Below are 17,104 nucleotides of genomic sequence, written 5' to 3'. Positions count from 1 at the left end.
TTCTGCCAGTTATTCCCTAATGAGAGTCACTGCGAGGGGACCGGTGTTATGTTTTCTTAGATTTATTGTCCACTTTTTGGCCTGGAATTTTTGTGTACATTTTTCAGGAAATTCATTACAATATATTATTTGCCATGCCAGTTAAAATTCTAACATTTTGGATGTAGTATTGCTGTAAAATCCAACAGAAATTCCTCTACCACTTGTCGATACTAACAGTCTTTGCGTCTGTGTTGGCCAGTTACTAGACAAATATTTTGAAAGAGGTTCTATTATTGATTACTTCTTTGAATTGTGACTGATGGGTTGCTGGTCCAATCCTAGCTTCAGATATTTTAATGTTGCTGTGTTACAAAATACCTAACCATTGATTACTTCTGATAGTTGAGCTGAGAAACATGTTTTCCTGTCAGTGGATACATGGAAGGGTGACTAAATGTTAAGTGCTTAGAACACATTTGTTTTCTCGACAGATCATTCCTGTGTTTGATGTAGAATCAAATCTGAATCCTTAAATAACACAATGTCGCGGAATGCTTTGGATAGACCGCTCCACAGAAATTCTGTGTAGACACACAGTAAATATATCCCAGAACACCTGAGGGCTCCACAGTCAACTGACAGTTTTAAAAAGGGTCCAAAGCTCTAGCTTTTAAAAAAAAATAGTTTAATCTATAATTGTTTTTATTACTGTTTCTGTCAACTGTGATGGTTGCTGTTGTTTTTTGAAACCCTTTGCTTCTGTAGCACTTTCATTTTTTAGAATATAAATTGCATTACAAAGAAAAGTATTATTATTGTTATTATTTTTGAAAACATGTCAAATTAAGCTTGTGTTACTTTAACAGGGGTTCTTATCTCCTTACATACGCACTTTATTTTTCACCTCAATTTAAATTCAGATATTTGTAAGACATTTCCCAACATTGTGACATCATACCAATTTGATTAAGTCAAGCTTCTTCATTTGATGAGACATTGGACAGTTTGAGTCTGTCCTCCTCCTCTCTTCCCTCCTGCTTCTTTCTCTGCATCTCTTCTTCATCCAAATGATTTCCAATCATAAGCTGGTACGTTATCACTCCCACTAATGCTCCGAGGAACGGGGCGCAGATGGGCACAAGAAACCAGTAGGAGTTCACTCTGTAGGAGAGATTTAAAAAACAGATTTGGACAAAGTTTTAGAATGTAATCAATCTCTCATTAAATCACTTTGGACATTTGTTTGGACAACATTTTCAGTAATGAGAGTTATTGATCACATTTTGTGTTTTTCGGACTTAATTAAAAAAACAAAAGTGGTTAAAGAAATAAAAGAAAATCATGTGTGAAATGGGAGACTTGGAAATGATTGAAGTATCACGCTGAATAATAGTACAATAGAATAGTCTGAGAATATTTTTCCTAGACGATGTTAAAATAATTGCTTATTAAACAATTATTTTTTTCCTCCAGCTTATTCTTCTCCAAATGAGCTGGAGTTAGGATCCATTGATCATTTGGAAGAGAAGAAGCTTCTCGAATGTGAATGAATATATAGAATCACAATATAATATATCATTGTTGTCTTCCTGTTTTCATTACTAAAAGTACTGAGAGGCTCTTTTTAAAATTATCAGGAAGATAAAACCAGAAACCAGCCCATATTGTTTTTATAAACAAATGTCCACATAAAACTTTGGTAACGGTGAAACAGAGAATATATGACAATGCAGTTAAACTATTCCCACCGTATTAAAAAAGACACTAAGGATAGCGCCTTTTATGGTAAACAGGTTGATAAGTGTTTTCCAAATAAAAGTCAAATTGAAAGTGCACACGGGTCCAAGTTACTATTTTTTGCCGTCTTAGACAACCAGCAGTGAGACGCTGTAATGAACCAAGTTCTAACAGACTTCTCAATAGAAGATAAATATTACAGATTCAGGGTTTGGTGTTTGGTACTCACATGAAAACTTCTTGTCCCCAGCCTGCTAGAGCTGTAAGGATTCGGGGGCCCAGGTCCCTGGCAGGGTTGACTGCATAACCGGAGTTGAATCCCATCGACAATCCGACAACAAACACCACCAATCCAACAGCGAACGCCTCCAGACGGCGAGGGACTGCATGGTTGAGTGGGTCGATGATGGCCAGGACGCACAGAATTAATGCAGCTGTCCCAATAACCTTAATAACCAAAAATATGTTTGATTATTAACCTTTTAAAATATTCTTTGTTTTATTTGACATGTTTATATTGCTACTCTGTTATTAAGGTCATTTATATACAAAACAGAGTGCGGGTTGGACATTGTTGAATAGTTAAAACTAGTTAAAGCAAGTCGCTCAGCTTTGACTGTAAGTTAAAATATGATTTCCAAGTGGTTCCAAAGTGATTTAGCTACACTGTGTAGAGTTCTAGGAAGACGTTTCGACTCTCATCCGGGAAGGTTCTTCTGTTCCAAATGAACAATGGCTCCTAACTCCAGGTTATTTGGAACAGTCCAGTTGACTCGCTTTTGAACCACATGGATAACAACTACCTGATGAATGAGAAACTTTACAAACAAGTTGATTTTTCTCCTTGCTTTCTCCCACCATAGCTGCTTCAATCCTTCATCTCAAAGGAGTGGCCAGTCCAATGCTTTGGGCTGGCCACTCTGCCTGCTACACTTAGTAAAGTTCAAGGGTCCTCCACGGTCGCATCGCCTACCATTGACTGCCTTCACCCTTCATCACCTGCCAGCTTGTCAGGTTCAACCTTTAAGTTCATTCGTGCATATTATTTGACTAATCTTGGAAGACCTTGGCTACCTATATTTGGAACTATATAAACAACGTCTGCAGCAGTTCTTTTTTGCTGGCTTGTGTGGGAGGGTGTGTTTAAGCCCACAGGTTACATTTAGTTTGTTTGGTTGTGAATCTGTGTTGATCTGATATTTAAACAAAAATAATAAATGCATTCTTTTTTTGCATCTGCATTGTGTTTTTATTATGTGTCATTAAATCGTTAAATAGTTAGTGATGTGTTGATTTGTGTCATTGATGGATAAATTGTAAAGAGAGCACTACATATTAACGTATCTGCAATCAATTTTATTTGTCATTATAGTGCTTCATCTGTAGAGTGTTTCACGCTCAAATGTTCCTCTTGCCTGATCGAAAACTCCATGTAGCAGCGAGAGGTGTTGAGATGGATACGTGGCAAAGATCCCAGCAGTGGCATTCCTCCCAACCACCACCAACTCCCCATCGCCAAAGTCCCACAAGGCTTCTGTTGGAGGCAAATCAAACGAGTGGATCATCAATTATCTCTTCATTTTAATGATTAAGAAACCCTTCCAAGAACACAGGAGGCAAACATTTCAATCTTGATTTTGAGGAGATAATTACATCTTTTCAATAAAACCCAAATATGTATTTATTTCAGATGGCGCTAATCTAAACTGGCTTACATTTGACTCCAAGAGAAAATTAAAGTTAGACTTTTTTAATTATCTGGAAAGTTTTACGGCTCATCTGAAGTTTAAGAATTCACCTCAGAACTACGATGAAACTTAAGCGTGCCAGTTGTGTAATGGTTCATGTTGCATGTTGAGTTCATGTTGAGCTTCATATTACTCTTACATTTAGAAAAGAATAAAAGTGTTTTCTTTACAAATTAACAAATCATGTGAAAGCATATTTATATAAGTGTGTTCTGAGCGCTCCAATCATATCATCACATGAGGGAAACTTTAGCTGCTTTCTTCCTGCAGCTTCACTTTGATCAAATGGACATGATGTTGTTTCACAAGAACGTCTGTGACTCTCGTAGAAAGGCTTCAACGATCAGACGCTGATCATTTTGTTTGTAATGTTCTAAAAACAAGCTCATAATTCCTTTACAATAGCATGAAATATCGGATTAAAATGTTCAGTATAAAACAATCGATGTTGTCTTAATAAATACAGATCATCCGTTTGGTGAATGAGAACATATTTTTAAGTTTGTGAAAATATCTACTCGTGTAACTACAAACACTTGTGACATAACGTGACTGGTGAGGCTGACATGCATCTGATACATATGGACTTCGACGTGGAAAAGTATGTCTGTGTGTTTTTGTTCGAAAGACCTCTTAGTACATCAGGCCCCTGGAGATGAACATTCAGAGTCAAACAAGTACAAACGGCAAGATCGGATGTATTTAATCTGGCAAGGTCTTCAAAGAGTTCTGAACATTTATTGTCCCTGCTTTGCGTCATCGTTGCATCCAACCATTCTAGGTCCAGCAGATTCTTACAAACAGCGTACAAATGCTCATTACTGAACAAGTCATTGAGCAAACATCTATCAGCATCTGGGATATCTTTTTCCACCCTTGGGAGCTAAAAACTTTTATCCAGGGATCATTAACTATTCTAAACTGGAGTTGCAGTTGGACATAGAATAATATTCCCACAGTCGGCAAAATAATCATATTCAACATCGCAAGACTAATTAGCGAGCGAGGGGAGGCACTGTTCAGCAGACAGTATCTTGTGAAGCAGGAAGAGAATCCGTTTTCATAATAAGAGTCAAATTTAATGGATAGTATCCTTGGTAAACACGTCAATTAGCCTAAAATCTGTGAGTTTTTGAGGAGATGTTTTCATTTGGGTGTTCCTAAACAAGCGTATGAAACAGAATTGTTCAAAGACTATATCTGAAATAAGATATATAAGCATATCTCGGGGGCTTGATTTCCATCTATAGCACCTGCTGACTCATCAACACGTAAGCTCAGTGCATCATCTTCCTCCTCGCCTTCGCCACAAGCCAGGGTTTGAAGACAGGTTTAAGAACTTTGCAATTGTTTTAAAAATAAATCATGTCACACGTCTGAGTGCTGCACCATTATAACTATTATTATATCTCAATAAATCAATTTTGATTGATATTGTAATCATGGTTATTGATCCCGATAATACATAATCACTGGGGGAACATCTGTATTTGTAAATGATAAATGATACCATTTTAAGTATTACAATGACTTTACAAAACTTAAATAAATCTATAAAATATATGTATACAAAATAAATGAAATAATTAAATGAAAAATGTTATTTAGAAAATTAAGTAATTTAATGGTTAAGAGGATTTCCCTTGCGCCAGAGAACCAAGTCTGCTGAACTTAACATATGACCTGTTCTTCTTTGACATCACTTGAATCAGAAATACTTCTAGACTACACTCTAGACTTGATGCCTTTTGTCGTACGAGCTTCTCATCAAAACATACTGTGTCACCGTTTGCTTCTTTTCTGCGTTCTTCCTGCAATTCTATGCCAACATTGTTCACTTCACTTGTTATTTTAGATGGTATAAAGTATGAACTGTTAGGTGGCCCCCTACTGGTTGAACAAATACTTGATTAGATTTCAGCAAGGCCACATATGAACTGTAATATATACAGACCATCAGGAATGTGCAATTGTGGAAACCAAAGGGGTGATCGAGATTCAAATCAATTCATAGTGCAGCTTTGTCACTCATTGCTAAGTATCAATCATGTGTTTCTTGCCATTGTTAAACACTCAAATATGGAAACCTGTTACATAGTCGAACTGTTTCATTTTTAATCTTTTGCCATTTAATCTACCTGTGGTCCATTTAGTGCAAAAGGCAAGTTAGCAAAAGCCAACACTTAGAGTGCATGGTTGTGCGTGTGGCTACATTCGAGAAAAGCATTTATAAACAAATTCAAATAAGAACGTTTAACACTAAAATGAAAAGATTCTTGTTTGTTTCTCACAGAATTTACTATAAGTGTTGCCCGTCGGTCTGTTCCATTTACTCCTAGCTTGATCAGCCTCCCTAGTCACACCTGTCATCTTCATGTCCAACACATCAATGATGAGGCCTCATGATACAGCATCAAGAGTGCCATCTAGTGGCCTTTGTATCATGAGGCCTCACCAACACTATTATCCATCACTTTAGTTTGTTTTAACTGTTTACATTTTTTCAAAGCTTTTCTATAGAATCCATTATTGCTTTTATTTGCCACAAAAGTACAATCTGGGACAGGCATACTGTTGTGCATAAGCAAAGAAAGCAAACCTTTGTTGCACGCTTGACAAATGGCCTTCTTATATTTTCAATATGAGCGATGGTTTTGCATGTTTTAGTACAGGAAAACCTTGTATATGTTTGTCTCAAATTAACTGCAAAAATGTTTGTTTTTTACCTTGGGAAGGTGTTGTTTTTCACTGGTGTTTTTACTGTTTGCACTTCACCGCTATCACCGACATGATTCCCTGATGGCTGTGTGTACAGTTGTGCTGGTGTGCAGTTTAAAATAGTTAGGGAAGTCAACAAGATTGAAGTTTGTATGCACAGAAATGTTTTAATGAACAAGTGAAAGATCTTGATCATTGTGTTTTACTTATTATGGATCTGGAATACAACAGTGATGAAAGGATTGCTGTGATTCATATTTTCATACTTAATTTCCTGTAACACATGATGGATTTTCATTTTTAAGACTAAAAACTCTGTTGAGTTGACTGTTGTTTGCTTATCTTTGAGAAAAACTGAAAAAACTCTGGGGCCTCATGTACAAAGAAGTTTGTGGATGTTCTACTAAAAACGGTCGTTTAAACTCAGAAAATCGGGCACGTACAAAAAATATTCAGATATTCATAAAGATCGCTCTGATCACGTGATAACATGAGGTAAATCGGCTTCAACTGCTTTCATTCTGCAGCTTCACTTTGATCAATCTGACATGATGTTGTTTCACAAGAACGTCTGTGACATTATTTTTAATTGCGTGAAATAGCGGATTAAAATATTCAGTATAAAACGATCGAATGTTGTCTTAATATATAAAGATCATCTGTTGGTATCACTACAACGATTGTGTGTGTGTTAATTTTTGATCAATATTGATATTAATGTAACTCTGATGTGAACATCTCAACATGACTAGTGAAGCTAACATGCATCAAACATGTCAGTGTCGAACGTGTCGGGAAGTCCGACCATTTTAACGCTGTTATCATTATTGATACATAAGGTCTTTGACGTGGAAAAGTATGTCCATGTTTTATTTGTGCATACGACCCCTTAGTGCTTGATTTTTTTTCTCTTGAACTCACCAAAATACATGCAATATATCAGAGCAGCACCCAGGAACGCTCCCAGCGTCTGGAACACGAAGAACAACGGGAGCTTCCTCCACGGCTCTCTCCCGAGTAAACACAGCGTGAAGGTCACCGCTGGGTTCAGGTGGCCACCTAGAGACACACAAATACAAACACCATCAGGTTCCTAGCATGGACATCAAAAACATGCGGACGATTCATCTCCAGACCCCGAGTCCTTCCTATCGAGTTCCCAGCTGAGCTTTTGCTACTTCTCAAAAATGAACTTTCTTCGTGGCTTTAAATTGTGGAGGGATGGAAAACAGAAATCAGCTAACCATTACGGGTGGAGAGAGCGCACTCTAATGTTGGCGGCGTGCTTTATTGGTGCAATCTTAATCGTGTGATGGCCGCGATCTAATTATGGCAAGTTATTTTGCTGCAGTGAGTGTTGGAGCGACAGCCTCATTATAAAGACATCGAACAAGTGAGTACGGGTGAACTGTGGACCTCTTTGTTGTTCTTGCTGCTTTTGACAGGGGGGCTTGGATAGGGAATTGACTTGCTCGCTTTCAATTAAAGACCACAAAAGAGTGTGTGTGTGCGCGTGTGTGAGATATTACACTCTCCCTTTATTCACGCGTCCACTCTTTCTGTGAAGTTTTCCCTCATCGTGACTCATGACATCCATGACATTATCTGATTGTTAAATCTTCTGGAATAAATACAACACAGCACACATACACTTTTACAAATTAACTATGGAATACATTGCTGGGTGCATGAAATTGTCTAACCACAAATTTATTCCACAAAAAGTTTCATTTAAACAGCTGCCTCGGTGTGGCTCATTTCCTGCCTACGGTGTGTGTGTGTGATGAAAGAAACACTTCGTAAACAGGGAACAAACTATTGTACATCATGCGTCATTTTAATTTTTCCAAGGAGCCGCTGAATCTCATTTTTTACGAAGAAAAGAGAAGTTTATCCATGTCTGAATGAGTACATTAAATACATTTGAAAGAGCACATATATCCAGACACTGTGTTGGACCATCAGGGCCAGTAAAGGATTGTCTGCTGGCCTAAACACACTCCAAATAGTAAATGCCATCGCAGTGTTTAACTTATGATGGTTTAGCTAGCTAGTGATGTCATCGACATTTATCCAATGATGGTTATTCAGCTGAATCTCAGAATGTGTCAAAGAACCACACTTCCCAGAGTGCACCAGCAGCAACAAACCAGCTGCTTCAGTCATTGGCACTAATGTGGTGCACCTGTGAGTTAGTGATGGCGAGATGAAGCCTCATGAAGCACCAAGCCTCCCAGCCGAGTAGTTCAAGCCTCGTGAGGCTTTATTTGCACGACCATGCCATCATGTGGACAATTGGGAGCATTGCATATTTTGTGCGCAAATGATAATAAAAATAATGTGCTTGACTAACTTGTTTTCTGAAATACTCTGCTTGGCTTCAGTCTGTTTCTTTTTTACTGTGAGCTGTGAAGTCTGGCGCTGTGTCTCAAATCGCATACTTCTCTTAGTATACTAGAAGTTAGTATGCATAAGGATAGTGTACGTACTAACTAGTATGCAAATTCCGGAAATTACGCGACAGCTTCTTCTTCTACTACTATTTAAAGATGGTTGCAACCAGCTGTTTGAACGCTATCGCCGACACCTGCTGGCAGCACGTTTTGCAAGTTTGGAAGAAGAAATAAAGAAAAAATATGAGAATCGAAATAACGTGAGATATTTAAGCACCGAAGACGTGTCATCCTTCTACTGCTGCTGAAAATGCACCTGTAAGTATATGAATATATATATGCATATATATATGACGTAACTTCCGTTTACAACGTCACTAAAATGGCGGCCGTTTAGGGTAGATAGTGTCCATCGAACCATACTCAGTTTTGTGGGCGTTTTAGTACGCCAATTTAGTGTGCATGGCGCACTAAATTTCGCATACTAAGAATTGAGATGCACTAAAAATACTAACTTTGAGGACGCAAGTATGCGATTTGAGACACAGCAATGGAGGTTCAGTCAGTCAGAGAGAGAAGATGCTCCAAGTGCACAATGGGTTCAGTCCAAAGACGCCAATGGTCGGTGACATATATCCAATGATGGTTTAGCTAGCTAGTGATGTCATTGACATATATCCAATGAAGATTAGCTAGCTAGTGATGTCATTGACATATATCCAATGATGATTAGCTAGCTAGTGATGTCATTGACATATACCCAATGATGGTTTAGCTAGCTAGTGATGTCATTGAAATATATCCAATGATGGTTTAGCTAGCTAGTTATGTCATTGACATGTATCCAATGATGGTTTAGCTAGCTAGTGACGTCTTTGACATATATCCAATGAAGATTAGCTAGCTAGTGATGTCATTGACATATATCCAATGATGATTAGCTAGCTAGTGATGTCATTGACATATACCCAATGATGGTTTAGCTAGCTAGTGATGTCATTGAAATATATCCGATGATGGTTTAGCTAGCTAGTGATGTCATTGACATATACCCAATGATGGTTTAGCTAGCTAGTGATGTCATTGAAATATATCCAATGATGGTTTAGCTAGCTAGTGACGTCTTTGACATATATCCAATGATGGTGTAGCTAGCTAGTGATGTCATTGAAATATATCCAATGATGGTTTAGCTAGCTAGTGATGTCATTGAAATATATCCAATGATGGTTTAGCTAGCTAGTTATGTCATTGACATGTATCCAATGATGGTTTAGCTAGCTAGTGACGTCTTTGACATTTATCCAATGATGGTGTAGCTAGCTAGTGATGTCATTGACATATATCCAATGATGGTTTAGCTAGCTAGTGACGTCTTTGACATATATCTAATGATGGTGTAGCTAGCTAGTGATGTCATTGACATTTATCCAATCATATTTTAGACTGGAAAAAGATGATGTTGACAACATTTTATTGATTATTGACACTTTTTGTTTTTTTTCCATTGGAGTGGGAAGTCTCACTGCATTACAATCTATGCCAGCAGTCCGACATGCGCTATAGCATCTCTGTCGAGTGACATTGTATATAAATATGTCGGCGCCTCCTACAAGAGTGATTCTCTCAACAACTTTTGATAACACTTCAGACATGTTGGATTAAAAAGGACAGTCCTTGCATATCAAGGCAGTAGGTCTGTGATGCAAAAACATTTAAAGAGAAACCACAGACTGTTGTTGCACGAGTCTTTGTAAGAGACCAGCAGACTGACACAAACAGTATTGGTTTGTATGTTATTGTAAAAGTGTCTTTAGGCTTTCAAGGATAGCTTTAAGGTTATGTCTGACATACACTTTTTTTCTTTTTTTTTTACTCAAATACATGAAGTCTAAGGAAGAGACCGTGTTTAGAATTCCATAGCTGCAGAATCTATCTATGTACTTTTTACTCTGCAGTATAAGTTAAGTATGTAATTAACAAATTAGCAAAGTTGAGAATAGGAAAAGTTTCTCTTTAATTACTTTGAACCATAACATTCAAACATATAAGTGAGTTTTACGTTTCTTTGATATTGTTTGTGTCGTTCCCTACTTTAGTTGTTGTTGTTAACCATGCCTGTATTGATGGGTGCAGAATTGATGTGTTTACTTCTAACGTAGATTACCCGTTTTCAGTTAAAGTTAAGGTTGTGTGCTTAATTTGATTAGTATTTAGATGATGACAATGGAAAACATTGATTTTTTTGTTTTAGATTCGTATTATTCTACTTATTTGACATCTGATGTCGAGTCCTTTATTTGATTCAAGCCAGAAACGTTTACTTTTTAACTTAATATCCTTACAAGCAGCTATCTCCGGAGTTGTGATTTCAAAAGAAGCAGACGACGGATAAAAATATCCATAAAATAGGGTTTACTTTGTCTATATATCAGCTACAAAGTTGAATAAAGGTACAATACAATCATTTGGGCATATTCAACACAACTTAATTGTAAATTTAAGAAATAATCCAATAAATCGACTAATCATTCCATGTTGCATGTTTAAAAAAAACATAGCAAATAATGTGTTTGCTTTCTTTTTTACATTTTTAATACAATGCAATAATGCAAAGAAACTTAAAGGTTCACGACTAATATCTTAAAATAAGCTTTTATTTCTGAGATTTGGCAGATTTATCTGTAAACTCAGTTTACCACTCTTAATGGAGAGTAAGGGTTGGTTGATTTGCATAGAAAAAGTGTTACTTTAGCATCTTATATTAAGGTTGATGTCATACATGTATATGTGGTTATGTATGATTCTCCAGCCATGGTGTCATAGTGAGGTGAATTCATTTAGGTTGGACTGAGTACGGTGTCTATGGCTGAAAAACAGCCTGCCACTGTCCAGGCATCATGAAAATGGCCCTTTGAATGTATTGAATTTGTCTTGCAAAGGTTTTCATCTGCGCAAAGAAATCTTCTATGCTCTTATGTCCAACTAAGCGTTTTTTGTTGAATATTTTGACTCCAAATCCGAAAAAAAAACTTCGAGAAATTCAACTCAGAATTGTGTCAGCCCGAGTACTCGGACATAAAGAGGAAAGTTCTTCAATTTTGGGTCCCATTATTTTAAAAGTTTCTTTTCAAAAGTTACCTGCTCAAAACTTGTACAGACATGCCTTAAAAGTGTGAATGGCAATGGAGACCGAAGTTTGAAAGAAAATCAACTGAAAACTTAACCAAAAAAGACGCATTAAAACCCAGCAGCGCTTAAAAACATTCCCTTCAGCACTTACCCGAGATCCCTCCACTGACTAGGATGCCGAGCGTCGCTCCACACCCGAAGGCGAAGTTGACAGAGAGGAATGTCCCATGCGAAGCTTGGCTCAAAACCCACTGAGCGACCGCGCCACAACCAAACATCTGGACAGAGGAAAAACACAATCAATCTTCTTCATGTTCGAGCTTCTGTTTATTTTTCTTCCACCAGAAATATTTGACGGTTGCATGACCCAGAAGCCGAGTCTCGCCGCGTCTGGTCTTTGCTCTTATCAAGAGGGCGTCTCTCTGACCCAGGAGGTCAGGTGGATGTTTGTGTGAGACTATTGAAGCTGTTCACAACCGGCGAGAAGCCAACTCCGACCACAGTGGAGGTAGAGCTGCTGCTGAGCAAGGGTCTTGGAAAATTAACAGATCAGTCGCAGCTGGGTGGTAGAATAACAATATGAGCTAGCACTTTACCGCCGGCACCCTTCTCCCCCTGATGGGTTTGTTTTCCGTCTGAGACCGGGAGCAACAGGTGCAGAGGTGTTTTTGCTCCAGGTTGTTTTGCACCAGTTGACATTTTCTGTCAATTTAAAGGAATCACACTGTTTAATTCTGGGGGCCATTTAAATGCCCGAACTCCTGGTGAATAGAGAAAATACCAGCAACCGCATGTAATTCAACAGTGGCAAAAGCTCTCGTAAATTAGTCCCAAAAACTCATCCCTGTGAGAATGAAATATGCGTCAAAGACTCTTTCATCATCAAACAATGAAACTCTTGCAAGAAATTATATCATTTCTCTTTCCACCACAAAATATCTCAGACTGGGCAGTACAGGAACCCTGGGCTGACCTTAGCCACAATTTTTCAGTGGAAGAATTAGTGAAGCACTGAAGCACCTGGAGGTTTGTAAACACTTTGATCAAAATAGAATATTGGTGCAAGATGCTTTCTTATTTTTTTAAATGCCCCTCTATTGTTTATTGGAGGGTTGGGAGATATTTCTCATTTTGATATCTATATGATTGTGTGGTAATTCAATTGAATGTTTAAATGTAAAACCTTTTGACATGAAGCAAGTGTTTGGACACAAACGTTATTCCACTGGTGTCACTTAAGGTCTGGAGGTCAAAGCTCCCAAATAATTTATTGTGGCCTTCAAAAGCTTCAAAAATATAAAAATACAAGATCTCTAGTATGTCCACTCTGCTAACGTTTTGGATTCATTGTCATGTTTGATAATTTTTAAGGAATCTTTTAGGTCAACTACTGAGACTCAGCCTGAAAACCTTTGAACAAGTGAACTTATATATATTTTTTTTATCTGTTAAAGTTGTATGTGATTTTGTCAAAATGTGCTTCTAAAACAATAGTTTGCAATTTATGATGTAATTCTGCTTTGTTTAGGAGAGAATAAATATTATTTAAGCTCTAAAACTGATTTAATGTCCAGCATGCTTGAAATATGTGCTGCACAATCAGAACCATGAAAATTATCATCAAAATCATCAAAAATTATATTTTAATTTGTTGAATAAATGTAGCAGACTCTAAAACCTTTATATATATATATATATATATATTCCCATGAATACATTTACTTTGGCATTCTTAATTAATATTCATAACTTTTCAAGAAGAAGAATTTACAAATGGATAATACAATCAAAAATTGGACATTATTTTTATATATTTTTGGAGTGCTCCATCCCCTTCTGAACATAAGTGATAATAATAATATTACTCGGAAATAAAGGTGGCATCACTCACATCTTTTGGAAATTTCCATATATTTCTGCAAAACATAGCAACCAAACTTTTGTGCTTATGACACCTGCAAGAAAGAGGTATTAGTACATTTCATATAATTATGTTTTGGTTCAAACCCGATAATAGCCGGTTCTCTACACTAATGGATCACCATCTCTTTCCATTCATGTTTTTCTGTCTTTGATGACACATCAAGAGACAGGGGAAAATCTACAAGTATTTTAATGGCTTCCTTCAATGTTTGACATCTTAAAGCATTAAGAATAATTCAATACTGACCACCAGAATGAGGGTTCCCAAACACTCTGCCAGGGCCTGACGCAGGAGCACGTGGCGAAGCTGGAAAGTCGCTGCCAGCCTCTTCAGAACTTCTTTCTGTCTGCTCATGGTGGAGATTGTTGATTTTCCAAAGCAAATCGTAGTTAGTGTCTCTGCATCAGTTTAAATAGCTCCTCCATAGATCTCCCACTCCCCTGAAAAAGAGGCCCATCCCTCACCCCCCACTGTACCTGCTCCTCTCAGCATCAGTCTACACCAGTTACTTTTCAACATTGATCGGCTCTTTTTAGTAGGCATTTTGACGTCTTTTCTTACAGGTTCAAGGCAAGTCTTTCCAACAGTGTTTATTCTTTGTGTCATATCGATTTTCTTGATCTCATTCAAGAGCTCTTGCTTTTGTAGCTCTCTTATGTGGTTGATGCCTTACAAAGACGCCTCAACAAATGTTTAACTCTTGTTTCTTTAAAACATATTTTGCTTTAATTTAGAGCAATTTTTTGCAATCCTCTGCAATGTGTGTGTTTTTGCATCGATATCTTGTCATAACAGGCACATAAATAAAATAGAATCCGATTGTTTTTAGGCAGTCTGTACGGTGGGAATCCTGCAGAGAGCAACATTTCTCCACTGCATGGCCCTGCTTAAAGTGCCGAAATACAAACCCTGCAATCGATCATGCTTTGTTTGCTGTGAGACACAAAAAACAACAAGTTAGTACACACCTTTTTGTGGGCTAAAGTTTACCAAAGGGCCAGATTATGGAAGGATGTCTAGCCTTTTTCGTTCGTTCAACTATTCTACTAATATTTCCTGTTGAATGTCAGGCAAACGGATGAAAAATAAATACACAACGTTATAAATCATTTAGTACTTGTATGAAAATAGCAACAGCTTAGTGTCTCCTCAAGTTATACTCCTTGTTGACACCGTGACACAAAATACAAATTTTTCAGTTGAACTTCATGTCCCATGTTGCAAAAATATAAACCGGAACTTCTCGGCTTACTGTAAAATGCAACTTTAGCTGAAAATCACCACTAATTGTTACAAAGTGAAACTACAGTGTTTGTTTTATAACGCATGGTTCGAGGGCCAGCCTGAATTACCTGTGTTTCTTTCTTAAACAGAATCAAAAGCGGAATTAAAAATGTAACAATAGGAAATTGTTTTTCTTCTTTTTATTTGATTTAATGGCCGAAACGCAGTTGCATTCTCTTCCTTTATGGCTTCAATTTAGCTCCTATCAGCCTTGTCAGTAGACAACACTCTTGAGGTACTGAGTTATGAACGTGTTTCCATCCATCAAAGTAAATGCCTCTTACATTTCCAATACACTTGTACATGGTAGCTTCATCACTTGAAGGCTATTACGCACAGACAACAGCTCATCTATGAGAACCATGTGTCACTCACCAGTTTAACCAGCTAAGGTTGGTTGCCATGGAGACGGATTGAGGCATTAGGCTCTCAGCAGCCTTGAAGAATGTGACCAGTGAGTGAAGTCTGGTCGGGCAACAACGTGCCAAGGCTCAGTTCCAGTAAGATAATTACACAGTGTGCAACCAAACTCACAAATCTGAGTTTACACAAAACTAATTTGTGATTCTAAAGATTTTCCCCCGACAAAATCAACGGCTTTCATCTCTCTGCACCCTCTCGCCTGCTTTGGCAGAAAATCCACATTCGTCATGTCACCGTGGCTCTGAAGTCTTCCTCCACAGTTGGACTTCAGAGTTGTCTTGTGGGTTCTTACGATGCAATTAATCCGTCAATATTATTGCTGGATGAGTAAGTCTCTTGCTAAGGCTGTTTGTGCTCGTCCTCCATGCATGTTGTTTTGAGGGTTGTGGCTCTTTAACCCTTGAGGTATCTCAGGGTCAAAATGTGTTTGTCATATCCTTTATGTTGTCTCTGGGTCAAGGGGAACTTGTGTTCGGGCCTCTGGGTCACCTTGACCCTGAGCTACCACAAGGGATCAAGAGAGATAACATAAGGGTTAACATTTTTTCTTGGGTGACTTAGGCCAGTCTGTCAAACTGAACCTGAGAAACCTGTGTGTTGTATTTGACAAAGACATGTCTCTAGTTCAACACTGCAGAAAACTGACCAGAAAGTGTTTCCTTCAACTGACAAAAGTCTTTCTTTTATTTTATTTTCTGTGTTTGTCTTATGTGTCGTGGCCTTTAAAGGTATATATTTTAACTGTGTATTGTTTTTTATGTTTAAAGCGCTTTGTGACCCTGGTCTAGAAAGGGCCTTTACAAATAACCTTTACTTACTTACTTCTGCTAACATTTTATTATATAATGGAAAATTCTAATCTGGAAAAAAACGTAATAAAAATTAGACATTTAATTAATAATAAATATGGATGATTCCCATAAATGTATAATGCAGAGGCGCTCTAAAACACCGTGTTCAGGATCACTTTGGTAACGGCAAGAGACAATAAAACTGGTTATTATATAAAACTTTCAAGGGGAATGTTTCATGATCATATCCAGATGAATTGAATCCTGAAAGTTGTTTTATTGGACGGGTTGCTGTACTTCATAGAGTCATGGGAAAGGAGCTTCAGGACAGAGGTATGCATATCAATGATTGATTAAAATTGGATTCATGTTGTCCAGTCTATAATCGGACATCTGCATGCAACGAGTGAAGTCAGTACTGAAGCAGCTGTGTGATCGGATTATCTCTCGAGGCACAGCTTCACCTTGTAACTTGTTTGTTTACTTCTCTTTAACCCAACAGAAGCGTTTAACCTTCAGCGGTTCAAGTAGCTCATCAGCACTAATCTACCAGGAAGGAGGGATAAAGCGGAAAGGTATTCCCGATATCTCCTCACCTTGCAAATGTCTCAGTAGTGCCCGCTCCTTTAAAGCAGCCCTGCTGCAAGTGTTATCATTATCTCTGCGCTGTAATTAAGACGTTCACATTGTCTGCTGAGTTCAGCATATCGGTGTGATGGGAATAGCCGGAGGAGACAGGGCCGATGCTTTATCTCCGAGAGGCTCGTAATTACAATGACTTGCTGTTTTAATCTGATGTGGCTACTCTTGTTAGTGGGACACTCTTTTAAGGGAGAGCAAGTTTCTTACTCGTAAATCTTTACGAGAATATTAGATTGTTCATCCCTGGTCCAAAGCTTTATGTATTCTACTGCGCCATCAAGTGGACAATAAGTGTAAGGCTTAATTTGTATAGAATAGAATAGCATCTTT

At 37.8% G+C, this 17,104-nt stretch overlaps 1 protein-coding gene across 1 annotated transcript; it reads right to left on the bottom strand.

The window, feature by feature from the left end:
• Positions 1-953: 953 nt before the first annotated feature.
• LOC148080321 (aquaporin-3-like) lies at positions 954-13,988 on the bottom strand. Its single transcript, XM_087792651.1, has 6 exons — positions 13,881-13,988; positions 11,862-11,988; positions 7,107-7,244; positions 3,135-3,253; positions 1,949-2,166; positions 954-1,143 (listed from the first exon to the last, which is right to left on the bottom strand). Exons 1-6 carry the CDS (start codon positions 13,986-13,988, stop codon positions 954-956), a joined length of 900 nt encoding a protein of 299 aa, XP_087648777.1.
• Between the last annotated feature and the right edge of the window lie 3,116 nt (positions 13,989-17,104).

This window comes from Callionymus lyra, chromosome 5 (assembly GCF_982586985.1).
Source record: "Callionymus lyra chromosome 5, fCalLyr1.hap1.1, whole genome shotgun sequence".
NCBI classification, from domain to species: domain Eukaryota; kingdom Metazoa; phylum Chordata; class Actinopteri; order Syngnathiformes; family Callionymidae; genus Callionymus; species Callionymus lyra.
Note: the sequence above shows the minus strand (reverse complement) of the source record. Positions and strands in the feature narration are given on the sequence as shown.